The 27,766-nt window shown below is 46.2% G+C and overlaps 1 protein-coding gene across 1 annotated transcript; it reads left to right on the top strand.

Annotated features, from left to right (window-relative positions):
* Positions 1 to 17,663: 17,663 nt before the first annotated feature.
* LOC123150066 (acid phosphatase 1) lies at positions 17,664 to 19,957 on the top strand. The gene is made up of 2 exons (XM_044569855.1): positions 17,664 to 18,185; positions 19,326 to 19,957. The coding sequence occupies exons 1-2, from the start codon at positions 17,728 to 17,730 to the stop codon at positions 19,708 to 19,710; spliced, it is 843 nt and encodes a 280-aa protein (XP_044425790.1). The 5' UTR covers positions 17,664 to 17,727; the 3' UTR covers positions 19,711 to 19,957.
* Positions 19,958 to 27,766: the final 7,809 nt, after the last annotated feature.

Raw genomic sequence — 27,766 nt, 5'->3', positions numbered from 1 at the left:
ATGTTCTTGGTTGGAGTGGTATTTGTGGCCGCTATATAGTATTAGGGTGCAGGTTCAAATAATTGACCCGGCACTATTTTTGATCAAATAAATTAATTTGTTTATGTTGTTCAACCTGCTGTATAAAAAGCGTGTGAATATATATATGACAACAAATTTCACCTTGTCTGCTGGTTAGCCACTCCCACATGAGAGGTACAGGTAACAGGTTCAATCCCTCACCCAATTAGTAATTTTAGTTTTGTTGTTTCTCACCGAGGTCTTTTATGTAAGGAGAAAACAATTTCAGGGTTTTTTCCACATAAACCAGGACACTTGGGGTGCCTCGTCAGGGCCGTGGACGTATACATATAAGATGTGAACCGTATTTGCACGTCCATGTTAAGTTATCGAACTAGTTCAATGTATTTTTCAAGTTCAAGCACTAAAATGCACATTCGTGGCAAGTTCAAGCACCAGTGGTGTAATCACCTCAAACAAAACACAGGGACTTGTCTTGACGACAATGGAGAGCTTTCATCTTCAGCAAGCAAATCGGCGTTGCCGGCTGCTGCCTGCCTGAGAAAATGGAGCTTCATCTTTAGCAAGAAAATGTGAGGCGTTTTTTGACACTACATTTCGGGACGGAGGAGGTAAATATTAATTTCTCCAAGCGGATGCCGGAGCTCGCCCATCTGATTATGCTTGCCACGTCGGAGCCAATTACAACAAGCGGGTGCTCGTGCTCGCCGACCCACAACAATGAGGTGGACAGCGTCAGCGTGTTCACTCAACTCGATTCACTCGGGATGGCCGGCAAGATCCAAAATCAGAGTGACTGGATCAAAGTTGCAGGAAGATTCTTTTTTGGAAGGTTCAAGCTTGTCCATCGAGAGGGAGGTGAGGAGAGGGCACACTGGTCGAGGATGAGGTGGAGAATGAGGCTAAGGTGGAGGCCAACTTGAAGCTTGCAAGATCGACGGCCATATGGCCGATTGTTCCTCAATGTCCGTCTATTCTTCCGGGTCTCGGCAAAACGAGATGGCATTGAGCTATGGAGGGCAGCCACCGATGCAACCAGAGCGTCGACATGAGGTGGTGGAGTGATGGCGGTCATGGCCCGGAGTTGGCTTTAGAGAGAGGGAGAGTGAGAGACGAGGAAATTTGTCCACTAGCTGGGTGGCTTTTATTTTTGGCCCAGGGATATCACAGGGATGGGGCGAATATTTCCTCTCCTCTGATCCGACCAAATGCCCGGCGCAAGTTTCCATGGGTGGGAGCTACCCAGGAATTGGATCCTGCCCTTTTCCCTGTGCACCAAACAAGCCCTATGGATTATAATTAAACAGGATGTGCTAACATAGATGAAAAAAAAAGATGAGAACTAAACTAGCTCGCTGAGAGCACTCTTTGAGATGATGCTTTTTTTTTCATGTACATCTGGTGTTGGATGTTGCCTTCACATCCTCGTGTTAGAGCGACGGTCGCTCCTAGTCACGTAGCTCGATATATTGCTACCGGCCGGCTGCAACATGCCAGTGTTGCGTCGGTGGTTCACAAGCATTCTCGACCGGTTCATCTCATGCACTGAATGAGCCTTTGTAAATTCTAATGGTTCACTAGTAGTAAAAAACTGAGAGAACCAGATCTGGATGCATGCAGTGGCCTTATCGACACCAAAAATGGCCCGAGGCCTACTGTCCACACATGTAACGGGGGATCCACCACCCTCACCAATACACGATGCATGCATGCACGAATGGCAGTGCCATGCAGAACAGCAATTATCGTTGGCCACCCGCGTCCTTCTCATCGGGTCACGGTCCCTCCCTCCCGGTTTGGAGACATATCAACGTGCCCCTCGTGTGACAGCGCCCCACCCCAATAATTCACCCATGTCACCTCCCCTACACGTGCGGACCGCCACACACAATACCTAGATAACCCAACCCCATCTTTCGTTGATTGGTTCGTGTTGCTTATCAACGGCTGCCATGGCCACGCGATAACCTTTGTCGTCGTCTCCCTAAAGAAAACCTTTATCATCATCTACTGTCGATTGTTGGTCTAAGGTATCTAATCTTTTCATGCCGATCGATGCGTCACGACGATCTTAACCCCCATCTTTGATATTGATAATAGTGCTGATTATAAATGAATTGTAGCAAAAAGGCAAAAATTCATTTTTGGCATTTTTAGATATAAACAATAAAAGCCCATCCCACTGGATCTGTGTGGTAAGAAAAAACTGGTAAGGGCGTCTCCAACGCGGACACTTCAACCACCCACAACCATCCGGACTTGCCGGTCCGGACGCGATTTGCATCCAATGCGGTACTCCACGGACCGGTTCAAACATCTTTTCTTGGCAAACCGGAAGCAAATCCAGGGGATGGGGCAGGGGGGATTGCAAGCTTCCGGACCACTGCCACGAACGCATTGGATACTCCAAACTCACTCGAAAACCTCTCCCATGGGAAAGCGGTTGCAACGCATTCATGCCGGTCAGTGCCGCGCTAGAGTGCTAGTGCGGCATTCATGCTCGGTTAGAGTGTACGTGATCTCTCACTGGTGCCCCCATTGAAGCAGCGTGTCATTCGAGAGCATGCCGTCCGTCGGTTGGCAGCGCCACACTAGTGCAGAACCGGGCAATAGCCCCGGTTCGTAAGGCCCTTTAGTGCCGGTTCGGTAACTGGCACTAAAGTGTGGGCACTAAAGCCCCCCCCCCCCCTTTAGTACCGGTTCAGCACGAACCGGTGCTAAAGGGCAACCACGTGGCACGAGCCAGCTCCGGGGGCAGTGAGCCCTTTAGTACCGGTTGGTGACACCAACCGGTATTAAAAGGTTGGGGGGGGTGGGTTGGGTTTATGATTTCTTTTTCATTTAATTTTGTGTTTTCCATTTAATTCTTTTTCGTTTGCTGGTATTTTATGATACTACACATTGTACACATTATGCATATATATAAATAGAATTTCTAGTAGAACCGATCATTATATATATCATGAAATGTCTCACAAACCACCATATTAATTCACACATACACACATGTATATATATATACAATTAGCTAGCTATATACAATTTCTCCTACATGTTGCCTTCGGAGCCAGTGGCATTAGCCTAATTGGTGCCTTCAGAGCACGATGACAATTGGAAGTGGTTCATGGGGGCGGTAGCGGGTAATGGTATTCTCCGTTCGGATCTATGACTTGGTCGAGCATAAATCCCGCTATTTCCTCTTGAAGTGCTTGTACACGCCCCGTTGGTAGGAGCTTCTCCCGCACCTCTGTGAACTGTTAAGAACGAGATCAATATGCATGTGTATTAGTTGTGTGACTAGATATCGATAATGGTGTAAAAATTGTAAATAGTGTTCTGACAAACGTACCCATTCCTGTCTTTGAGATCTGCTCCTTTCGGACGCCATCATGTGAATGTTCTCGCAAACGCAGTATGCACACAGATCAGTCCCCTGCGCCTGCTCAAGGGCCTTTACGAGAATGGAATTTGATCAGATAATAATTAATCAAGCATGATAATTAAAGAGATGGCAGCTAGCTAGCAAGCTAGTACTACTTAATTACTTACCTTGGGTCGATACCATTTCAGCTTTCGTTTCCATTGGCCTGGAGTGACGCTGACGAACCTTGTCCAAGCCCTGCCCGCCGACAAAGAAAATGAATAAAGGGGTTATTAAATAGTTTATATCAGGAAATGACGAACTAAAATAGGCCGAGATATAGTTAATAATGATTGAAATTACCTGTTGACTATCCCAAACAAGATGGTGTAGTCACTTTCTTTTTAAGTAGTGAGTCTAGTACTTCAACTGTTCCTTCATCAACTTTAATGATACACAAGATCCAGTGAAAGCTGCATGCACACACGTTTGCATGTCTTAATTAAGCGGGCATATGTAAGCAAAAACATGTAGCTAGCTAGTAGGCAAAAACAGAATTTGTAGTACAAGACAGTGTGACTCACTGGAAGTTGTAAGGAAGTAGTATATCTTCATTGGTATTGAGGCGCTTCAAGAACTCTAGCATGCTTTCCTCTACACTTTTTTCATAATATGCATCTAATTTCCATGTGTATTCATTAACGGTATTTGGGTCAATGAACCCAATGCCATAGCGTCCACCTTTTTTCATTTCATACATCTTCATCCTGCATAATACCACAGAAAAGAATATAGTGAGGATAATTACAGGTAATGATTGATCAAAATGATCACTACAGCTAGCTTGAGACTTAAATTACAGAAAGAAATCACTTACAGACAATAGCAACTGATGATAGATTTGTCGAGTGCGTCTTGATTGTATAACTGAAATAGTTCTGAATACTCAACGGACACATCTTTCTCATGGTAGTAATGATCCTTATTGACATTCACCATGAGGGACTCTCGATTGGAAATCTTGGTAATGTTCATGTACCATTGATGCAATTCATACATTCTCGTTGGGAGCTTCTTGATCTCGTCTGGCTCGACCAAAGGTTGGCCCCAGACATATTTCCGTTTTATTTCCTGCTCTCTAAGCAGAGGCATGGGCTCGATCTCGAGGAGTTGTCCAACAGTGATCTTGAGGATTTCAGCCTGTCTTATATGCTCCTCGTTTATTACCACATCGCCCAGCTGGGGAACGTTAACGGTTTGCCCACAATAATATTGGGCGCGTGTACTCTTATGTGTTGTTGGCACAACAAGCGGGGGGATTGATTGCGCCGCCTGTTCTCCCAGCTGGGGAACGGTTTTACCGCATTTTTTGCCAGCTGATTTGCTCGAGCTCGAGCTCGCCTCTTTCTGTAGACGTGCTCGATTTAACTTCCTGAGGTGGCGTTCATAGTCTGTGTCAACAGGCTTGGGAGCTGGTGGTCTAGCCATACGAATGAAGTGGTCAATCTTTTCCTCAGGCACTTTCTCCCTTGGCGGCGGTGGCGGTTTCGGTGCAAAATGGGCTTCCACCTCGGCCTTCGATATGGCTGCGTTTTCCTCCTCGGACTTGTCATAAGGCCTCTGCGGAAGAGGCGCGAGGCTGCTTGGACCATATTGAAATCGCTTGCCTCCGCCTGTACCTCCCGTACTACCTCGACTTGTACCGCTACGCACCATAGCTGCGGCGGCTCTCTTCCGTGATTGCTGAGGCGGCGGAGACGGCTGACGTGGCTGAGTTGGACGAGGAGGAGTGGCCTGAAGCTGTGCCGGACTTGGAGGAGGAGTGGCCTGAAGTTGTGCCGGACTTGGAGGAGGAGTGGATGTCTGACGCTGTGTCGGACTTGGAGGAGGAGTGGCCTGACACTTTGCCGGACTTGGAGGAGGAGGAGTGGCCTCACGCGTTGGTGGACTTGGAGGAGCGGGAGTCTGCTGACTCGGTGGCGGACTTCGACGAGGAGTCGGGTGACGCGGTGACGTGGCCTTCGAAAGACGATGCAGTCCTTTCTCCATAGGATGATACGATGTATAGCCTCTCCCAATGTGTGCTCGTCGTCACCTCCAGGAATGTCAAGCTGTAGCCCCGAATATGGGTCCACCACCCCATCAACCAAGACATGAGCATAGGCCGCTGGAATCGAGTTGCAATGGAAGGTTGCCTCGGGGGGATTTGTAAAAGGAACGGCGTCCGCCACCTTCATGGATATGTTCTTCATTTTGAAGTGTAGCTCGCAGTTAGTGTTCTCCATGATGTCATCCACGGGGTATCTATCCAGCATTGCGTCGCCCGGGGCGGAACCCACGCTGCTTCTCGGCATGGATGGGGCGGTGCTATCCAATGCTGGATCATCCGCTTGCTGCTGCAGCTGCTGAGACCCCCTTTGCTGGCTAAGTGAGTCGATCTGCTCCTGCTGCCGCTGGAATTTGACTGCCAAGTCCGCGTGCGCTGATTCTAGGCCTTGAAGGCGTTCATAGTCCAGCTTCCTCTGCTCCTCCTCCATCTTCCTCTTCTTCTCTTCCGCAATCTTCTTTCTCGCGCGGGTTTTGTAGTCGGCGTTCCAGCCCGAAAACCCCTCATACCACGGAATAGCGCCCTTGCCTTGTGTTCTTCCCAGGTGTTCAGGATTTCCCAGGGCACGCGTAAGCTCGTCGTTCTCTCTGTTGGGCTGGAACACCCCCGATCGAGCCTCTTCTATTGCAACAAGTAGCTTATCGTCGGCTCCGTTCAGACATGCCTTCGTCGAAACTTTGCCTGTCTTCGGGTCCAACTCCCCCCATGCGCATAGAACCAAGTCCTGCACCTGGGGGGCCAGCTCCTAGTAACCGGAGTGACACCTGCATCCTCCATCTCTTTCTCAGACTTATCCCACTTAGGCATTGCCACCGCGTAGCCACCTGGCCCCAGCTTATGGAACTTATCCTTTTTTCGGCATTCTTCTTGTTTATTCTCGACCGTTCCTTAGCTAATTCCGAATCCTTGAATTTCACGAAATCGTCCCAATGAGCACTTTGCTTCTCTAGTGTTCCCTCGAATACTGGAGTCTTCCTTCCTCCCTTGACGTACTTGTCCCATACACGATTCTTGTGGTTGTTGAATGCAACCGCCATCTTCCTAAGAGCAGCGTCCTTGACTTTCTCCACATCTGCATCTGTGAAATGATCTGGTAGGGTGAAATGTTCCATGAGAGTTTCCCAAAGCAGACCTTTTTGTCTGTCGTCGACAAAAGTAACATCTGGACGTGGCTTTGCTGGCTCTCTCCATGCTTGAAGGGAGATCGGGAGTTGGTCCTTCACAAGAACTCCGCACTGACGAATGAACTTGTCCGCAATCTTCTTAGGCGCTAATGGTTCGCCATTAGGTTTGATGGCCTCGATATTGTACTTTACGCCCTCCTTCAACTTTTTGTTCGGGCCTCGTTTCCTGTTGCCTGAAGATTTGCTCGATCCGGATGGCTGAAAGAAGAAAGATCGATTCGTTAATATATCTTCAAGTCATTTAAAACATGTGATGATCACCAGATGCCTGCTTATATAAATATATATACCTCGCCGGTCTTTGTTGTTTCAAGATCAACATTTTCTTCGTCATCATCATAATCATAGTTCATGACTTCATCAATTCGGTCGTCGCGATCGAATATCATATCACCCTCCCCGGTGTTGTTTAGAAATTCGGAGCCGTCATAATCTTCTTCATTCTGATCATCATCTGGCCCGCGAGGATGGCGTATGATATCGAACAGGGTCTCTTCTCCCTCTCTGCCGGTATTGTCCGCCATAGCTTTTATTTAACTAATCCAAAAGAAATATAAAACAATTTAGTATTCAAATTACAATGCATGGATGCAATCAATTAATAAGGAAAAACTGAATCAATCATAGTACATAATAAGCATCATCGAATATAATCTCGAATACATCGTCTCGAATAATAGATATAATCTCGAATACATCGTCTCGAATAATATATATAATCTCGAATAAATCATCTCGAATATTATATATCGAATACATCACTAGCTAGCTAGCTATCTAGCAGCTAATAAAGATCGAATACTAAAGAGTAATCTAGGCCACTCGCGGTTCCTGAGGCGCGGGCGGTGGACAACCAAAGTGAAGGAACCATCACTGGATCATAGCTCGGGTGATCTCCCCAAAGAACCTGCCAGGTATTGGAGAACCTGACGTCCATAGAAGCCATGTAGCGATGGACGTGCTCGTCCTCCTCCCTGACACGGCGACGTACCACCTCCGGCGGGGCCGGCTCCCTCCGCACTGAAAGTGGCCCACGCGAACGCCACCAAAGGAGATGAGGGTCAACGACGGGACCCGGGGCCGGGTTCCTCACCAAGCGTCGTGCCCCTGAAGGTAGCACCTCCCAGTGCCAGCCCGGCGGAGCCCAGCCCCGGACATGGGTCCTCTGAAGCAGGACGTCGTCGCGAACGGGTCGACGGCGAGGATGCGGGCCGGGCATCGTCGACAACAAATACTATATGCCGCAAAAGTAAAGTAACATTTTTTAAATGATGGATTGTGATTTCATATATGCAAATTCTAAATTTTATAACTAAAAATATAAGAAACTAAAAAAACATCGATCATCGTCTAACAATTTGAAATTAATCTAATTCATCTAGCTAAAACTAACATTTCCAAAATTTCTAACATTTCTATATACGAACATTTCCAAACATTTGTATAAAAACAGAAAAACCTTTGACATTATATATATTATAACTAACATTTCTATATACTATTTGACATTAATCTAATCTAATTAATTAATTCATCTAAAACTTTGTATGAAAAACAGAAAAACAGAAAAAACTAAAAACTAAAAACAGAAAAATGTGTGTGTGTGCGCGTGTAGTGTGTGTGTGTGTGTGTGTGTGTGTGTGTGTGTGTGTGTGCGCGCGCGCGTGTGCGCGCTACGGCCGGCGCCGGCGCGTGCGGTGGCTTTGATCTATTGGAGGGAGGAGAGGGGCCGGGGGAGGGGCTCACAGCGCGCGCGGGCGAGGTCGAGGCGACGGCGACGGCGAGGCGAGGTCGATCCAAGGCAACGGCGGCGAGGCGAGGGGACGGCGACGGGCCGGTGTGGCGACCGGGACAGGCCGGCGACGGGGGCGCCCCGGAGTCGACGGGGGCGGCGGGACAGGGGCGGCGAGGACGCAGGACGGGGCGACGGCAGAGAGAAGTGGGAGATGAGAAACTGAAATTTTTCGAAGTGTTTTCATATATAAGGGACACCTTTAGTATCGGTTGGTGTCGCCAACCGGTACTAAAGATCTGTTTTGGCCAGGCCAAGCGGCGGGAAGCGCACCCCTTTAGTACCGGTTGGTGCCACCAACCGGTACTAAAGGTGGTGCGCTGGCGCGGGTGCGGTGCGACAAGTTTAGTCCCACCTCGCTAGCCGAGGGGCTCCCGCACTGGTTTATAAGCCCCAGTGCGGTAGCTCTCTCCAGCTCCTCTCTTAAGTAGGCCTTCCGGGCCTACGTCTGCTGCTATGCCCTGATGGGCCTATTGGGCTAGCGGGCCTGCATCCTGGCCCAATTATAATTTAGGTTTCTAGTCGTATGCAGGCCGCTGTGGCCTAGTAGGTGGGCTTATTTCATTTAGTTTTTTCTTTTCTGCTTTATTTATTTTGTTTTACTTACTTTTAGTTGTTTTTTGCTGTATCTAGAGTTTCTTTGTGAATATTTTGCTTTAGGTACAAAAATTAGAAAGTTTCTGTTAGTGCCGGTAGTTTTCAAATTTGAATAGTTTAAATTTTGAATTATTTGAAATTTGTGTGAATAACTAGTTTGTGAATAACTTAATTTTAAAAATACATTTTTCAGTGATTCTTTTTTATTATGTTTAATATTAATGTGTTTTATCATTATATCCAATTTAGCTGAAAAAATCAGTAAAGGCATGAAAGAATTTGTTTGCACATAAAATTTCTTCACGTTTCAAATGCCAAAACACATATCTACCCTAACTATTACAGAGATTCCCCCTGGGTGTGAAACACAGAAGAAAGTGATGAAATTGAAGCCGATCACATCCCAGATCTTTGGGTGTGAAACTTTTTCTTCGCGTGTGTCCCTTTGCGCCGTAACCATGGAAAATCTTCATCATTTAACGGGATGCTCGGGTCAATATTCACTGTGAATGGAGCAATTTCGTCAAACTTTTCATAATCTCCTGACATGTCTGTCTTGTCATCCACTCCCACGATGTTTCTCTTCCCAGAAAGAACTATGTGCCGCTTTGGCTCATCGTACGATGCATTCGCTTCCTTATCTTTTCTTTTTCTCGGCTTGGTAGACATGTCCTTCACATAGAAAACCTGTGCCACATCATTGGCTAGGACGAATGGTTCGTCTGCATACGCAAGATTGTTGAGATCCACTGTTGTCATTCCGTACTGCGGGTCTTCCGTTACCCCGCCTCGTGTCATATTGACCCATTTGCACCGAAACAAAGGGACCTTCAAACCACGTCGATAGTCAAGTTCCCATATGTCCTGTATATAACCATAATATGTTTCCTTTCCCGTCTTGGTTTCTGCATCAAAGCGGACACCACTGTTTTGGTTGGTGCTCTTCTTATCTTGGGCGATCGTGTAAAATGTATTACCATTTATCTCGTACCCTTTGAAAGTCATTATATTCGAAGATGGTAACTGGGACAGCAAGTACAGGTCATCTTCAATAGAGGCGTCATGCATGGTACGTGTCTGCAACCAGCTGGCGAAACTCCTGGTTTGTTCACGTGTAATCCAGTCATCAGACCGCTCCGGGTGTTTGGAGCGTAGCAAATTCTTGTGTTCATCCATATACGGAGCCACCAAGGCGGAATTCTGTAGAACTGTGTAGTGTGCTTCAGTGAGAGAATGTCCGTCCATACATATTATTTGTTCCCCTCCTAGCGTGCCTTTTCCATCCAGTCTGCCCTTATGCCGCGATTCAGGAACACCAATCGGCTTAAGGTCAGGAATAAAGTCAATACAAAACTCAATGACCTCCTCATTTTCATGGCCCTTGGAGATGCTTCCTTCTGGCCTAGCACGGTTATGAACATATTTCTTTAAGACTCCCATGAACCTCTCAAAGGGGAACATATTGTGTAGAAATACAGGACCCAAAACGTTAATCTCTTCGCATAGGTGAACTAGGACGTGTGTCATGATGTTGAAGAAGGATGGTGGGAACACCAACTCGAAACTGACAAGACATTGCACCAAATCATTCTCTAACCTTGGTATGATTTCTGGATCGATTACCTTCTGAGAGATTGCATTGAGAAATGCACATAGCTTCACAATGGCTAATCGAACGTTTTCCGGTAGAAGCCCCCTCAATGCAACCGGAAGCAGTTGCGTCATAATCACGTGGCAGTCATGAGACTTTAGGTTCTGGAACTTTTTCTCTGCCATGTTTATTATTCCCTTTATATTCGACGAGAAGCCAGACGGTACCTTAATACTGAGCAGGCATTCAAAGAAGATTTCCTTCTCTTCTTTGGTAAGAGCGTAGCTTGCATGACCCTGATGTATGCCGTCTTTTCCGTGCATACGTTGCTGGTCCTCCCGTGCCTCAGGTGTATCTTTTGTCTTCCCATACACGCCCAAGAAGCCAAGCAGGGTCACACAAAGATTCTTCGTCACGTGCATCACGTCGATTGCGGAGCGGACCTCTAGGTCTTTCCAATAGGGCAGGTCCCAAAATATAGATTTCTTCTTCCACATGGGTGCGCGTCCGTCAGCGTCATTCGGAACAGGTTGTCCACCAGGACCCTTTCCAAAGACCACCTTCAAATCCTTGACCATATCATGTACATCAGCACCAGTACGGTGGCGAGGCTTCGTCCGGTGATCCGCCTCACCTTTGAAATGCTTGCCTTTCTTTCTTACGGGATGCCTGCTCGGAAGAAATCGACGATGTCCCAGGTACACATTCTTCTTACAATTAGCCAAATATATACTGTCGGTATCGTCCAAACAGTGCGTGCATGCGCGGTATCCCTTGTTTGTCTGTCCTGAAAGGTTACTGAGAGCAGGCCAATCATTGATGGTCACGAACAGCAACGCCTTTAGGTCAAATTCTTCCCCCATGTGCTCATCCCACGCACGTACACCTGTTCCATTCCACAGTTGTAAGAGTTCTTCAACTAATGGCCTTAGGTACACATCAATGTCGTTGCCGGGTTGCTTAGGGCCTTGGATGAGCACTGGCATCATAATGAACTTCCGCTTCATGCACAACCAAGGAGGAAGGTTATACAAACATAGAGTCACAGGCCAGGTGCTATGGTTGCTGCTCTGCTCCCCAAAAGGATTAATGCCATCTGCGCTTAGACCAAACCATACGTTCCTTGCGTCATCTGCAAACTCCTTCCCGTACTTTCTTTCGATTTTTCTCCACTGCGACCCGTCAGCGGGTACTCTCAACTTTCCGTCTTTCTTACGGTCTTCTCTGTGCCATCGCATCGCCTTGGCATGCTCTTTGTTTTGGAACAAACGTTTCAACCGTGGTATTATAGGAGCATACCACATCACCTTGGCAGGAATCTTCTTCCTGGGGCGCTCGCCCTCGACATCACCAGGGTCATCGCGGCTGATCTTATAGCGCAATGCACCGCATACCGGGCAAGCGTTCAAATCCTCGTACTCACCGCGGTAGAGGATGCAATCATTAGGGCATGCATGTATCTTCTGCACCTCTAACCCTAGAGGGCAGACAACCTTCTTTGCTTCGTACGTACTCTCGGGCAATTCGTTGTCCTTTGGAAGCATATTCTTTATCATTACCAGCAACTTTCCAAATCCCTTGTCAGATACACCATTCTCTGCCTTCCATTGCAGCAATTCCAGTGTGGTGCCCAGCTTTTTCTTGTCACCTACGCAATTCGGGTACAACAATTTTTTGTGATCCTCTAACATGCGCTGCAACTTCTTCTTCTCCAAATCACTTGCGCAGTTTCTCTTTGCATCGGCAATGGCCCGACCTAGATCATCAACGGGCTCATCTGATGCCTCTTCTTCAGCTTCTTCCCGCATTGCCGGCTCAGCTTCTTCCCGCATTACCGGCTCAGCTTCTTCCCCCATTGTTGTATCATCGTATTCTGGGAACCCATGGCCAGGATAGCTGTCGTCGTCCTCTTCTTCTTCATTGTCTTCCATCATAACCCCTCTTTCTCCGTGCTTGGTCCAAACATTATAGTGGGGCATGAAACCGGACTCAAACAGGCGGACGTGAATGGTTCTTGACGTAGAGTAATTGTGACCATTCTTACAGCCAGCACATGGACAAGGCATAAAACCATCCGCCCGCTTGTTTGCCTCAACCGCAAGCAGAAAAGTATGCACGCCATTAATGAACTCGGGAGAGCATCGGTCATCGTACATCCATTGCCGGCTCATCTTCAATACACAGCACCGAAAACACCAAATTAATACAATACATAAAGTTCATACAACACTTAAATGCAACAAACAAATAACTCTCTAGCTAAAGCATTTAAATGCAACAACAAATGCGATCAAGATCGCAACTAAGGTAACAATTGATCCAACAGCATAATGATACCAAGCCTCACTATCAATGGCATATTTTCTAATCTTTCTAATCTTCAAGCGCATTTTCTCCATCTTGATCTTGTGATCATCGACGACATCGGCAACATGCAACTCCAATTCCATCTTCTCCCCCTCAATTCTTTTCAATTTTTCTTTCAAATACTCGTTTTCTCTTTCAACTAAATTTAACCTCTCGACAATAGGGTCGGTTGGAATTTCCGGTTCACATACCTCCTAGATAAAAATATCTATGTCAACTTGATGGGCATAATTTGTCATAAACACGAAATGCAACAAATAGTTTTAAAAGAGAATATACCACATCCGAATCATAACAAGGACGAGGGCCGACGGGGACGGATATCAAAACCATGGCACTATGTATAACAAACAACGTACGGGTAAGATAATTATACGAGTAACTATATATCCAAATCACACAAACATCAATTTTTTATATAAAATTTCATGAACAAGAGGCTCACCACAAGGTGGTGCCGGCGACGGGACGGTGCGGGCGATCGACGGTGGTTACGACGGAGATTTAGAAGGCACTAAGTAAACCACACCTACATATGCAAACTAAGTGTTATTTTGACCTCAATTTGCATATAAATCAAATACTACCACATATAATTCCTCCCAAATTACTAAAACCCACAATTAATCACTATATAAACCAATGCAAGAGCTAATCTAGCAATGAGAGATGAAAGGACAAAGTTGCTAACCTTTGTGATCATTTGAATGGATGGGGACCTGCAAATCTTGACAAATTTGGGGCAAATTTTGTGATGAACTCGAGAGGAAGAAGGAAAGAGCAGAGGAGAGGGAGAGGGGAAAGGGGGAAGAACAGAGTGCTGGTGGACGAAGGGTTTATATAGGACGACCTTTAGTACCGGTTCGTGCCACGAACCGGTACTAAAGGTGTTGGAGGGGCCCCTCTGTGACAACATCCTGCCACCACTTTCATTAGTACTGGTTCGTGGCACGAACCGGTGCTAAAGGTTCGCCACGAACCGGTACTAAAGAGCTCCTCCCGCCTAGCCGTTGGAACCGGCACTAATGGACACATTAGTGCCGGTTCTGTTACAAACCATGACTAATGTGTCTCACATTTGACCCTTTTTCTACTAGTGCCACCGTGCGCGGCGGATAGAGGCAGGCCTGACAGCCAGCTCGTCGAAGGTCTCCGACGTTGGAGGAGGCCTTCAACAGTGAGCCGACGGCCGTACCTGTGCCGTTCCATGCTGGCTTGACCATGGAGCAGGCGCAGGCACACTACGACGTTGTCATAGAAGATGATTAGCTAACGCTGGAGCCATTGTTATGGTTCCGACACGCGCATAAGTAACAATGCTATAACCTCGACCTCCTTGCACATCACCAACTTGCAGAGTTTTAGATATATAGCGAGTTCACGAACGAGGATGCCATGGCGATCATGGCGGCGGAGAACTCGAACTTCGTCGAGGAGGAGCGGGCGCCCTATGAGGCTATGCGCAACGCTCACATGGCGGCCTCGGTTGCCCAGACGACGCAGGTGGACGCTAACGCCAATGGTGCCAACTACGCACCATTGGCATCACTTCGACGACGAGTCCAGTCCACGTCCATCGTCGACTTCACCTCCACCGGCAACGGGCAAGGCGTGGACGCCGACAAGGAAGAGTAGGGCATGGGAGATGGCGGTGCCTCGTATCTAATGTGGGCCAGTATGTGTCCCATGTCCTACTCTACCTCGTCGATGACCGCACCTTCACTTTTCGGGGCTCACGGACGCCGGATATGGACCAGACGGGGAACAACAAGGACTTGGAGTTAGGACTCTTGCTGGGCCTCACGGCTGCCAGCGAATATTTACACTAGGTTAACCTCCGGACGCTTTTATTTAGTTAAAATGTGTCCATAATGTAATAAATTTGGCTCAATTTAAATAAAAAATCGTCCGATTTGCACAAGGTTGTCAGAATCGCAATTTTGTTGTACGATTCTATGACTTTACGATCCAAGCTAGCCCCATCGATTCTACGATTTTGATTCGTAGAATCCACGTTTTTATGATCCTGGTAGTTAAGATTCTATGATATGCGATCCTGCCATCAAAGCTCCGGTCTGAGTTAGAATCGCAATTCTGACAACCTTAGGTTTGCATGAATATCATCCAATTCATTCAAATCTGTTTTGAAATGTATGCAGGCAGGCAATCTCTCCACTACTTTCTGTCCATATATTGACACAGGAAAAAAACATGAATGAACGGCAACACTTTGAAGAAAAGTTGTGCAGTGATTTGCATCGTACGGATGTTGCCGCTTCTCTCGATTGGATCGCATCGTCCACAGCTAGCTTATCCTGTCCTGTCCAATCACAGCTGTGCATTCCCACAAATTATCTCCCCAACGTGTTCCACGCTCGCCCTGAGACAGACCCCATGGATGACACCAACCTGCTTGTCCTTTTTTCCCTAAAAAAAACCCCTGCTTGTCCTTTTTGCGGCAGAAATTTTCTTACTAGCACATGCGTCGTTTAACCTCTTGTGCCATTTGTAGTCCTTAACTTTATAAAAATTAAAAAGTATATCAAAAAACATAATCCCTATATCCTGGAATATAAGACCTTTTTTGACACTATCATTGTCAAAAAAACGTCCTATATTTTGGGATGGAGGGAGTACATCACACGATTCAAGTCATCACAAGATCTTGGCAAGTCTGTCCACTACACAGAATGGACGGAATTACATGTGATAATTATTATTTTTCACAACTTATGACATAATTTCTGAACGATAATGGATTGCTACCAACATGGACCTTTATGACAGTAAGGATTTTCCTCAAGCTAGCACACCATGTAGGATATAGCTTCCCTACAACAAACTAGCCACAACACACTTTGCAAGTTTGCAGTGCACCTTATGAAGCACCAGGGGAAGCTAGCGCGCGCACACACACAATAAAATGCCCATGGCCAGGATGCTCGTCCTCGTCATGGCAATGACAATGTGTGTTTTCTTCTGTTGTTCAAGTGCAATGTGCATTCTACCATATATAAAAAATAAATTAAAATCGGGTTTGCTAAACATCATGAACATGGAAAAAATTGTGCATCAGTCACTTTTTCCACTTCGCGCAAAGCAGAAGGAGGGGATAACGTGAAGAGCGATAGCGGCGAGAATGGACCACGGTGAGGCCGATCCAGTGCCTTGCGGGAGATGGGCACAATGCTGTGAGCAGGCAGTGAGTTGTGGCAGTCGAAGCAGGTAAGGTACCAGGTTGACAGTGCGGATCGAAGGGGAGGGGCTTAGAGGGATGGTCATGATGGTGGGGTTGGGGGAAGGGTGGTTGTTGGTAGGGCGGGGCGGCTCGCGGTAGTGCATGCCAGCTATGGCGGTGGAGATCGGCGATTACGGCTGGGTCGAAGGGTGACACATGGATGAAGAAGAAAAGGAGGAAGAAGATGAACAATAGGGCAATCCTGGCAGTTGGTTGGACATCTGAGGGCCCGAAAATTTGACTTGCAACAACTTCTTTATGTGCCTTATGAATAGACGGTGCACAATAAAACACTAAACATGGATAGGCTAGAAAAAAAGAGCATTCACAGATTAACACTGACTATTGGGTGCAAAATATGAAATTATGAATGGTAAAACTATACATGGTAAAGCAGGAAAAAATGGATCACATCGCCGCCAGCAAAAAATCGCGCCCAGCGTGTTCCACACCCTGCTGTCCTGCGTCACTTAATTTCTCTCAAGCTCACACACCACGTAGGACGTAGCTTTCCTACTGTATTTAACAAGCTATTTTTTGGGTGGAATTTCTGTCAATATATGTTGCTAATTGTGCAGTACATCTTGCCATCAGTGGGGGGGTGGTGGAGGGGTGGTTGCTGGTAGGGCGGGGCAGCTCGCAGTAGCGCATGCCAGCTGCGGGCGGTGGAGATCGGCAATTAAGACTGGGTCGAAGGGTGACACATGGATGAAGAAGAAAAGGAGGAAGAAGATGAACAATGGCGCAATCCTGGCAGTTGGATGGACATCTGACGGCCCGAAAATTCAACTTACAACAAGTTTTTGTATGTGCCTCCTGAATAGACGGTCCCCAATAAAACACTTAACATGGATGGGCTAGAAAAGAGAGCATTCACAGATTAATCCCTTGACTGTTGGGTGCAAAATATGACACTATGAATGGTTAAACTGTATATGGTAAAGCAGGAAAATAATGCATCACATCGTCCCCAACAAAATATCGCGCCCAGCGTGTTCCACACCCTATGAATGAGCGAAAATACTACACGCACGGATCTTTACGGGACTGCAACGGACCCCTTCCATCTTACTGTTAATCTCCCCCCCCCCTCCCCCCCCCCTCCCCCTGATTTTCATAGGGTGGGGCCTGCTTCACCTCTTCTTTCCAATCACGTCTTTCCATGTCAGCACGTCCTGTAAACATCCGTGAAATATGTCCGTGTGTGTAGCAAAGCTCATGAATGAGACCACGCCCCTGCAGTCCTGCGTCAGTTAATTTCTATCAAGCTCACACACCACGTAGGACGTAGCTTTCATACTGTCTTTAACAAGCTATTTTTCTAATGGAATTTTTGTCAATATATGTTGCTAATTGTGCAGTACATCTTGCCACCACCGGAACGGAGTTCTATTTAAGAAGCCACCCACCACACACACTTGGCAGTGCACCTCAAGAAGTAGAGCACCACAGGGTAGCTAGCAGTAACAATGGCGATGGCAAGGGTGCCCATCCTCATCGCGGTAGCTCTCGTGGCTGCAGCGGCCTCCTGCAGCGCATGGGAGCCCACCATCCGTATGCCAACGGCCGAGGCTGCAGCTGCTGCGGTCGACGACGCGGTGGCGCCGCTCATCCACGCACTGCGCCCGCTGCTGGGCTCCAGCGGAGAGCTCGGCAGCCGCGGCGGCGTGCCGTGCGACAGCTGGAGGCTGGGCGTGGAGGCGTACAACGTGCGTGACTGGAAGACTGTCCCCGCCAACTGCGAGGGCTACGTGGGGCACTACATGCTCGGCAGCCACTTCCGGCGCGACTCCAAGGTCGTCATCGACCAGGCCATTGCCTACGTCGACAGCCTCAAGCTCGCCAGCAACGGCAAGGAGGTGTGGGTCTTCGACATCGACGAGACCACGCTCTCCAACCTCCCTTACTACGCCACGCACGGCTTCGGGTACATACTTACACACATTATGCATCGTTGAGGATCATCTCCATGCAATTTTGCATTTCTCGACAAATATAATCTGCACGACTGTCTATCCGTACGTACGTGCATATTGTACTTGATATTTGTTGCAGGTGCATTTGAGCAGAGACTTGGACTTGTCTGTTCGTTTAGCTAAAGTATGAAAAACCAACCCACTAGAAAACACCAGTAACACCATGGCATCATATGTGAGTGGATTTGTTTTCTACCATGCATGCATACTATATGCCATGTACTAATCAACCGTCAAATGTATTGAAACTGCGTAAAATTATTGTAATATACTTTTAAGCGACAAAAAAATCCGACGAAAGATGACAATTTATTTTGAAAGAAGAAAGACATAGCGAAAAAGTAGAAAATGTTGCACGAATATCTGAGCAACGATGGACAGTGGATGTATGCACTGTAGTATATACGACACTGAGCCCTTTATTCTGTTTCAGTGAAAATACCATTTGTATACCTTAAAAAATCTGAAAAAAGTATACACATAAGGATATATTGCATATAGACGTACAAATTTTCATGAACATGTATATGTTCATATCTGATGTACCCAAAAAAGACAAATAGATAGATTAAAATGTGATTAATTGATGCAACTTTACAAATAGTTGAAGAACGTCTATATGCATTTATAGATTTTATAAATATATTTTTGGCAACTTTTAAGTATATTTTGATCTTGTTTTTTGAAAAATGGGGCTCCCTGTAGCCCGTCCCCTATAACGCATCACTATATGTAATGTAGAAGGTTGGCACCATAAGTTCTCTAATAATAATGAAAGGGGAAAACATAGATGAAAAAGTGGAAATAAAAGGGCATATATGCGTTGGACGTGTTTGAGTTGGGCATCATTGTTGGTCATCTCCAGTCCAATCATAGACACAGCCTGCAGGACCATGGCCATGTGCCGATTGATGAGCAAAACATGCTATGCTATGCCAATTAGATATAGTGGTGTGATGTGCATGTGATGGTCGGAGTATGTAGGCCCGAATCTATTGTCCACTTGGCTACTTTATATCTACCGTTCCTATCAACAAATTTACGCAGCGTAGATGCGCTTCCATTCACCCCTTGGTTTTTAACGTGTGCAGGGCTAGGCCATACAACGCGACGAGCTTCGACGCGTACGTGCTGGAGGGGACCGCGCCGGCGCTGCCGGAGAGTAAGCGGCTGTACTACAAGCTGCTCAAGGTGGGCATCAAGCCGGTGTTCATCACAGGCCGGACGGAAGACAAGAGGGCCATCACCGTCGCCAACCTCCGCAGCCAGGGCATCTCCGGGTGGATGAACCTGACGCTCAAGCAGCCCGGGTTCCATGGCTCCGCGATATCCTACAAGTCCGCCCAGAGGAAGAAGCTGCAGGACGCCGGGTATGTCATCGTTGGCAACATCGGCGACCAGTGGAGCGACCTCCTCGGCGCGCCCGAGGGAGCTCGTACTTTCAAGCTGCCCGACCCACTCTACTACATCGGCTAGGGCTGCCGCCATTGATTGCTCGAATGCTCATGGTCCACGAATAAGCCTATGCTCTTAATAATTATCTGCACGCTCGATGCATCTCTCAATAATAATAATCCACTCTGCCCTTGTTGCTTACTAGTTGATATGAATTGCTACTGCTCCATGGGCTACTGTTTTTTTTCTTTTCTTTAGGAGGCCACGGGTTATTGTTGCTTGATGTGTTGTTATCTGTCATAATTTCTTTCTTGACAATTGCATGACATATCGCTCCTTTCACTGTGATTGTCGTCCTATAAACAACATTGCTATCAAAAATCGACTACACTAGTAGAAAAATGGTCTAATATGAAGCACATTTGTCCCGGTTTGTAGCTGAACCGGCACGGATAAGGCCAACCTATGCCGACGGTAAAACCGTCAGCATAGATTGCCATGCCACGTGGCACCCTATGCCGACGGCTATGCCATCGGCACAGATAGGAGGTTAGCAATTTTAAAAAAATAGTCCCACCTCACCCAAAGACAATCAAGATGACCTGTTTAAATAGTTCACTAATTCATACATCATAAGCTCCGGTATTCATTAGACTTCTGTTAAGAAAACGGACAATTACAGTGAAACTTTCAGTGGCTGGCCCGTTGCCCGGGCACTGAAGGTTTCACGGTGATAGTCCGTTTTCCATGGTGGATGCCGGTGTTTTTCATAAATTCAATTATTACTTTTTTACCTTTTTAGTTTACCATGTGTATGAGGACTCGGTGTGATGCCCGTGACACGGCGGCGGTGACGCCCGTGAGGGGGGACACACCCTGGAGCCGCGTGCCGGGTTTCTGTGCCTGCCACCACGCTTCCACAAGCGTAGGAGGGGCCACCGCAACACTTGGAGGCATTGCTACCCCCAGGTACCCCGTCCCGCATAACCCTGACATAAACGACCGCCGGATCTAGTCCTTTGACTTTCGCCGGACGGGGTTTGACCGATGGACTTTTTCACCGGGTTGTCATGGCCCAGTCTATAGCTACACTCCCGAACACCGTCCCGGCCCAACCCACCCCAAGATTCCCTCCGTGTCGGCCCGACATGGCCGTTTCCCCCCTCCGTGACACGACGGCAGCGACGCCCGTGAGGGGGGGCACACCCCGGAACCGCGTGTCGGCTGCCTACGCCTGCCAACACGCTCCCACAAGCATAGGAGGGCCCACCGCAACACCTGGTGGCATTGCTACCCCCCCCAGGTACCCCGTCCCGTCTAACCCTAACACACACGACCGCCGGATCAAGACCTTTGATTTTCGCCGGACGGGGTTTGACTAGTGGACCTTTCCACGGGGTTGTCATAGCCCAGCCCCTAGCTACACCCCTAAACACCGTCCCAGCCCAACCCACCCTAAGATTCTCTCTGTGTCGGCCTGACGTGGCCGTTTCCCCCCTACGTGACACGGCGGCACACCTCGGAGTCGCGTGCCGGCTACCTACGCTTGCCACCACGCTTCCAGGTGCGTAGGAGGGCCCTCCGCAACACCTGGCAGCATTGCTACCCCCAGGTACCCTGTCCCGTCTAACCCTGACACAGACGACCGCCGGATCTAGCCCTTTGACTTTCGCCGGACGAGGTTTGACCGGTGGACCTTTTCACCGGGTTGTCATACACTAGTAGAAAAAGGGTCAAATGTTCAGCTCATTAGTCCCGGTTTGTAATTGAACCGGCACTAATGTGACCATTAGTGTCGGTTCCAACGGCTAGCCGGGCCGCTACCATTACTACTGGTTCCAACGGCTAGCTGGGCCACTACCATTAGTACCGTTTTGTGGCGAATCTTTAGCACCGGTTCGTGCCACGAACTGGTACTAAAGAGAGTGGTGGCAGGATGTTGTCAGTCTGAGGCCCCTCCAGCATCTTTAGTACCGGTTCGTGGCATGAACCGGTGCTAAAGGTCATCCTATATAAACCCTTCGTCCACCCGCGAGCGAGCTCTCTCTGTTTTTCCCTTTCCCCTCTCCTCTCTGTTCTTCCCCCTCTACCTCGAGCTCATCTCACATTTTGCCCAAATTTTGTCAAGATTTGAAGGCCCCCATCCATTCAAGTGATCACAAAAGTAAGCAACTTTGTCCTTTCATCTCTCATTGCTAGATTAGCTTTTGCAATGCTTTATATAGTCATTAATTTATGGGTTTTAGTAATTTGGGAGGAATTATATGTGGTAGTTTATTTGATTTATATGCAATTTGAGCTCAAAATACCTCTTAGTTTGCATATGTAGGTGTGGTTTACTTAGTGCCTTCCCGTCTCCGTCCTAACCACCGTCGATCGTCCGCACCGTCTTGTGGCCGACACCACCTTGTGGGGTGAGCCCTCTTGTTCTTATCTTTTTTATATAAAAAATCATGTTTGTGTGATTTAGATATATAGCTACTTGTATAATTATCTTACCCGTACGTTGTTTGTTATTCATAGTGCCATGGTTTTGATATCCGTCCCCGCCGACCCTCGTCCGGGTTATGATTCGGATGTGGTATATTTTCTTTTATAACTATTTTGTTGCATTTCGTGTTTATGACAAATTATGCTCATCAAATTGACAAAAAAAATTATCTAGGAGGTATGTGAACCGGAAATTCCAACCGACCCTATTGTCGAGAGGTTAAATGTATTTTAAAGAGGAAATGATTATTTGAAAGAAAAATTGAAAAGAATTGAAGGGGAGAAGATGGAATTGGAGTTGCATGTTGCCCATGTCGTCGATGATCACAAGATCAAGATGGAGAAAATGCGCTTGAAGATTAGAAAGATTAGAAAATATGACATTCATAGTGAGGCTTGGTATCATTATGCTGTTGGATCAATTGTTACCTTAGTTACGATCTTGATCGCATTTGTTGTTGCATTTAAATTCTTTAGCTAGAGAGCTATTTATATGTTTGCTTTATGAGAATAAGTATTGTATGAACTTTATGTATGAAATTTTATTAATTTGGTGTATTCGGTGTTGTGTAATGAAGATGAGCTGGCAATGGATGTACGATGGCCGATGCTCTCCCCAGTTCGTTGAGGGCGTGCATACTTTTCTGATTGCGGCTCAGGCAAACAAGCGGGCAGATGGTTTTATGCCGTGTCCCTGTGCTGGCTGTAAGAATGATCACAATTACTCTAATGCAAGAACCATTCACATCCACCTGTTTGAGTCCGGTTTCATGCCCCACTATATTGTTTGGACCAAGCACGAAGAAAGAGGGGTTATGATGGAACACTAGTGCAGAACCGGGCTATAGCACTGGTTCGTAAGGCCCTTTAGTGCCGGTTCGGTAACCGGCACTAAAGTGTGGGGACTAAAGGTCCCCTCCCCCCTTTAGTACCGGTTACGCACGAACCGGCGCTAAAGGGCAACCACGTGGCACGAGCCAGCTCCTGGGGCGCGTAGGACATTAGTACCGGTTGGTAACACCAACCGGTACTAAATGTTTGGGTGTGTTTTGGTTTTGTTTTTTATTTTCACTTTAATTTTGTGTTCTCAATTTAATTTAGTGATTGTTTTACATTATAATGAGTTGTTAAATCATTAGGTGAAAGTACCGCAGATTAGTTGACTAGATGCATGTGGATCCTAGCTAAGTCATCAAGTATATATATATATGCCATATCCATATTATACATACTTGATCACCTAAGTAAGTGATCGAGGTAATATGGATATGGCATATACTTGATCACTTAGCTATAATCCATCCATTTGAAACTAATCTGCGGTTTCTTTCATAAATGATATAATAACTCATCATCATCATCATCATCATCATCATCATCATCATCATCATCATCATATTAATATAAAAACTCTTGCATCATATATATCATCAGCAACAACAGTTTTCATAGCTAGCTAAAAATCATCATATAATAGTCGTCTCATTACCACTACTTAATCATCATATAGTCATTACTGCTATCTAATCACCACCAACACTAGCTTAAAGAAGAAACATTCACTTGTACCAGAAGCAAAGATATGATCGAGTTCAACATGGTAATGATATTATAAGCGTTCATAACACCACAAAAGCAAATCACTGTTTGAGATTAAGTTCAGGACGAAGAACACGGACATGAGAGGACAAGTACTAAGAGCATGAACTAGCTAAACACTCCTGCTGCTCTCTCTCAGGTAAAATAGCATAGAACATGTATAGCTTTCCTGATTCATCATATTGGAGCATGCAGATGAACTTGTCTCCTAATCGTGGATTGCGCTTCTGATTGCGGCCCCTAGTACTTCTCTGCGATCGTTCACAATTTTGCTCCAGTCTTTTACTATTAAGCATTCCTCGCTATTAGAAAACCTGAATGCACTAAAGTGCATTGTAGCATATCTTGGCCGTAAGCTAACAATATTCATGGTACCTTTATTCTCGATCCAATCAGGCACAACATTCATCGGGAGTCCCTGTTGAAGAACATCGTATAGTAACATACTTAGCAATGAAGTTTAGCTTAAAAAATAATGTATGCAAAAGATGCACTGAGGAGAAATAGTAGAAATCTTACCATCTTTCCTAAATATATGTGACCGTAGTTCAGTACGAACACTATTGGTCGCACGTTTTGAGTACTAACATTTCTAAGTGCAGAAAAAAATTGTCTTGACAGCATCAAGATCCTCAAGCCATGAAACATAATGACATGTCTCCTCACAGTTTAGTTCAGCCCCGGGACAATGGACAGTCATGTCTACCAAGCGCCGGACATGTTTGCTTGATTGGAAATAAGCTGTCAATATAAATTAGAGAACCAGAACAAAGCATTAGCACATAGTGAATACATGAACTCGTCAAACTACGGTCATCACCGGTAAGTATCCCGATTATTGTCACTTCGGGGCTAACGGATCATAAAACATAATAGGTGACTATAGACTTGCAAGATAGGATCTAGAACTCTCATATATTGATGAAAACATAATAGGTTCAGATCTGAAATCATGACACTCAGGCCCTAGTGACAAGCATTAAGCATAGCAAAGTCATAGCAACATCAATCTCAGAACATAGTGGATACTAGGGACCAAAACCTAACAAAACTAACTCGATTACATGGTGAATCTCATCCAACCCATCACCGTCCAGCAAGCCTACAATGGAATTACTCACGCACGGCGGTGAGCATCATGAAATTGGTGATGGAGGATGGTTGATGATGACGACAGCGACGAATCCCCCTCTCCGGAGCCCCGAACGGACTCCAGATCAGCCCTCCCGAGAGGTTTTAGGGCTTGGCGGCGGCTCTATATCATAAAACGCGATGATTTCTTCTCTCCTATATTTTTCTCCCCGAAAGCAGTTATGTAGAGTCGGAGTTGGAGTCGGGGGGTCTCCAGGGGGCCCACGAGGTAGGGGGAGCACCCTAGGGGGGGCGCCCCCACCCTCGTGAGAAGGGTGTGGGCCCCCTGGTCATCATCTTTGGCGATGATTTTTTTATTATTTATTGTAAGATATCCCGTCGAGTTTCAGGTCATTCTGAGAACTTTTGTTTTCCGCACATAAAACAACATCATGGCAATTCTGCTGAAAACAGCGTCAGTCCCGGTTAGTTCCATTCAAATCATACAAGTTAGAGTCCAAAACAAGGGCAAAAGGGTTTGGAAAAGTAGATACGTTGGAGACGTATCAACTCCCCAAAGCTTAAACCCTTGCTTGTCCTCAAGCAATTCAGTTGACAAACTGAAAGAAATAAAGAAAAACTTTTACAAACTCTGTTTGCTCTTGTTGTTGTAAATATGTCAAGCTAGCATTCAAGTTTTCAGCAAAGATTATAACTAACCACATTTGCAATAATTCTCAGGTCTCATGATTACTCATATCAATAACATAATAAACTAGCAAGCCATAATAATAAATCTCGGATGACAACACTTTCTCAAAACAATCATAATATGATATAACAAGATGGTATCTCGCTAGCCCATTCTGAGACCGCAAAACATAAATGCAGAGCACCTTTAAAGATCAGGGACTGACTAGACATTGTAATTCATGGTAAAAGAGATCCAATCACAGTCACACCCAATATAAATTAACAGTAATGAATGCAAATGACAGCTGCGCTCTCCAGCTAGTGCTTTTTAATAAGAGGGTGATGGCTCAACATAAAAGTAAATAGATAGGCCCTTCGCAGAGGGAAGCAGGGATTTGTAGAGGTGCGAGAGCTCGGTTTTGAAATAGAGGTGAATAACATTTTGAGCGCTATACTTACATTGTCAACATAACAACCAAGAGATGGCGATATCTTCCATGCTACACACATTATAGGCGGTTCCCAAACAGAATGGTAAAGTTTATACTCCCCCTCCACCAACAAACATCAATTCATGGCTTGCTCGAAACAACGAGTGCCTCCAACATACATCAGGTCTCAGGGGGAGTTTTGTTGGCAATTATTTTGATTTAATTTGCATAAAGCATGGGACTGGGCATCCCGGTGACCATCCCTTTATCTCGTGAGTGAGGAGCGGAGTCCACTCCTCTTGAGAATAACCCCCCTAACATGGAAGATACAGATAGCCCTAGTTGATACATGAGCTATTCGAGCATACAAAATAGGATGATTATTTGAAGGTTTAGAGTTTGGCACATACAAATTTACTTGGAACGACAGGTAGATACCGCATATTGGAAGGTATAGTGGACTCATGTGGAATAACCTTGGGGTTTAAGGGATTTGGATGCACAAGCAGTATTCCCGCTTAGTACAGGTGAAGGCTAGCAAAAGACTGGGAAACGACCAACTAGAGAGCGACAACAGCCATGTACATGCATTAAAATTAATAAACATTGGATGCAAGCATGAGTAGGATATAATCCACCATGAACATAAATATCGTGAAGGCTATGTTGATTTGTTTCAATTACATGCGTGAACATGTGCCAAGTCAAGTCACTTAAATCATTCAGAGGAGGATACCACCCTATCATACCACATCATAACCATTTTAATAGCATGTTGGCACGCAAGGTAAACCATTATAACTCATAGCTAATCAAGCATGGCACAAGCAACTATGATCTCTAATTGTCATTGCAAACATGTTTATTCATAACAAGCTGAAACAAGAACGATGAACTCATCATATTTACAAAAACAAAGGAGGTTGAGTTCATACCAGCTTTTCTCATCTCAGTCAGTCCATCATATATCATCATAATTGCCTTTCACTTGCACGACCGAATGATGTGAATAATAATAAGAGTGCACGTTGTAGGATCTAGAAGTAGATGTGTCTAAAGGGGGGGGGGTGATTAGACACTTAGTGCTAAAGTTGCAATTTTTAAGCTTTTTCGGTTTAAGTGGGGTTTGGGCACAATTTCAGCACACACAATACATATCAAGCAAGCATGCAAAGAGTATATGAGCAGCGGAATGTAAAGCATGCAACTTGCAAGAATGTAAAGGGAAGGGTTTGGAGAGATCAAACGCAATTGGAGACACGAATGTTTTTCCCGTGGTTCGGATAGGTGGTGCTATCCTACATCCACGTTGATGGAGACTTCAACCCACGAAGGGTAACGGTTGCGCGAGTCCACACAGGGCTCCACCCAAGGGCAACGGTTGCGCGAGTCCACACAGGGCTCCACCCACGAAGGGTCCACGAAGAAGCAACCACCCACAAAGGGTCCACGAAGAAGCAACCTTGTCTATCCCACCATGGCCATCGCCCACGAAGGACTTGCCTCACTAGCGGTAGATCTTCACGAAGTAGGCGATCTCCTTGCCCTTACAAACTCCTTGGTTCAACTCCACAATCTTGTCGGAGGCTCCCAAGTGACACCTAGCCAATCTAGAAGACACCACTCTCCAAGAAGTAACAAATGGTGTGTAGGTAATGAACTCCTTGCTCTTGTGCTTCAAATGATAGTCTCCCCAACACTCAACTCTCTCTCATAGGATTTGGATTTGGTGGAAAGAAGATTTGAGTGGAAAGCAACTTGGGAAGGCTAGAGATCAAGATTCATATGGTAGGAATGGAATATCTTGGTCTCAACACATGAGTAGGTGGTTCTCTCTCAGAATATATGAGTTG

Source organism: Triticum aestivum, chromosome 7A (genome assembly GCF_018294505.1).
Source record: "Triticum aestivum cultivar Chinese Spring chromosome 7A, IWGSC CS RefSeq v2.1, whole genome shotgun sequence".
Lineage (NCBI taxonomy): Eukaryota > Viridiplantae > Streptophyta > Magnoliopsida > Poales > Poaceae > Triticum > Triticum aestivum.
The sequence above is the reverse complement of the archived record's forward strand: the minus strand, read 5'-3'. Positions and strand labels throughout refer to the sequence as shown.

What these genes read in the sequence shown, in the direction of transcription:
- LOC123150066 (XM_044569855.1), top strand. Translation starts at nt 17,728, where the DNA reads ATGGCGATGGCAAGGGTGCCCATCCTCATCGCGGTAGCTCTCGTGGCT. An exon ending in TACGCCACGCACGGCTTCGG is followed by an intron (nt 18,186 to 19,325) that starts GTACATACTTAC and finishes TAACGTGTGCAG; the next exon opens with GGCTAGGCCATACAACGCGA.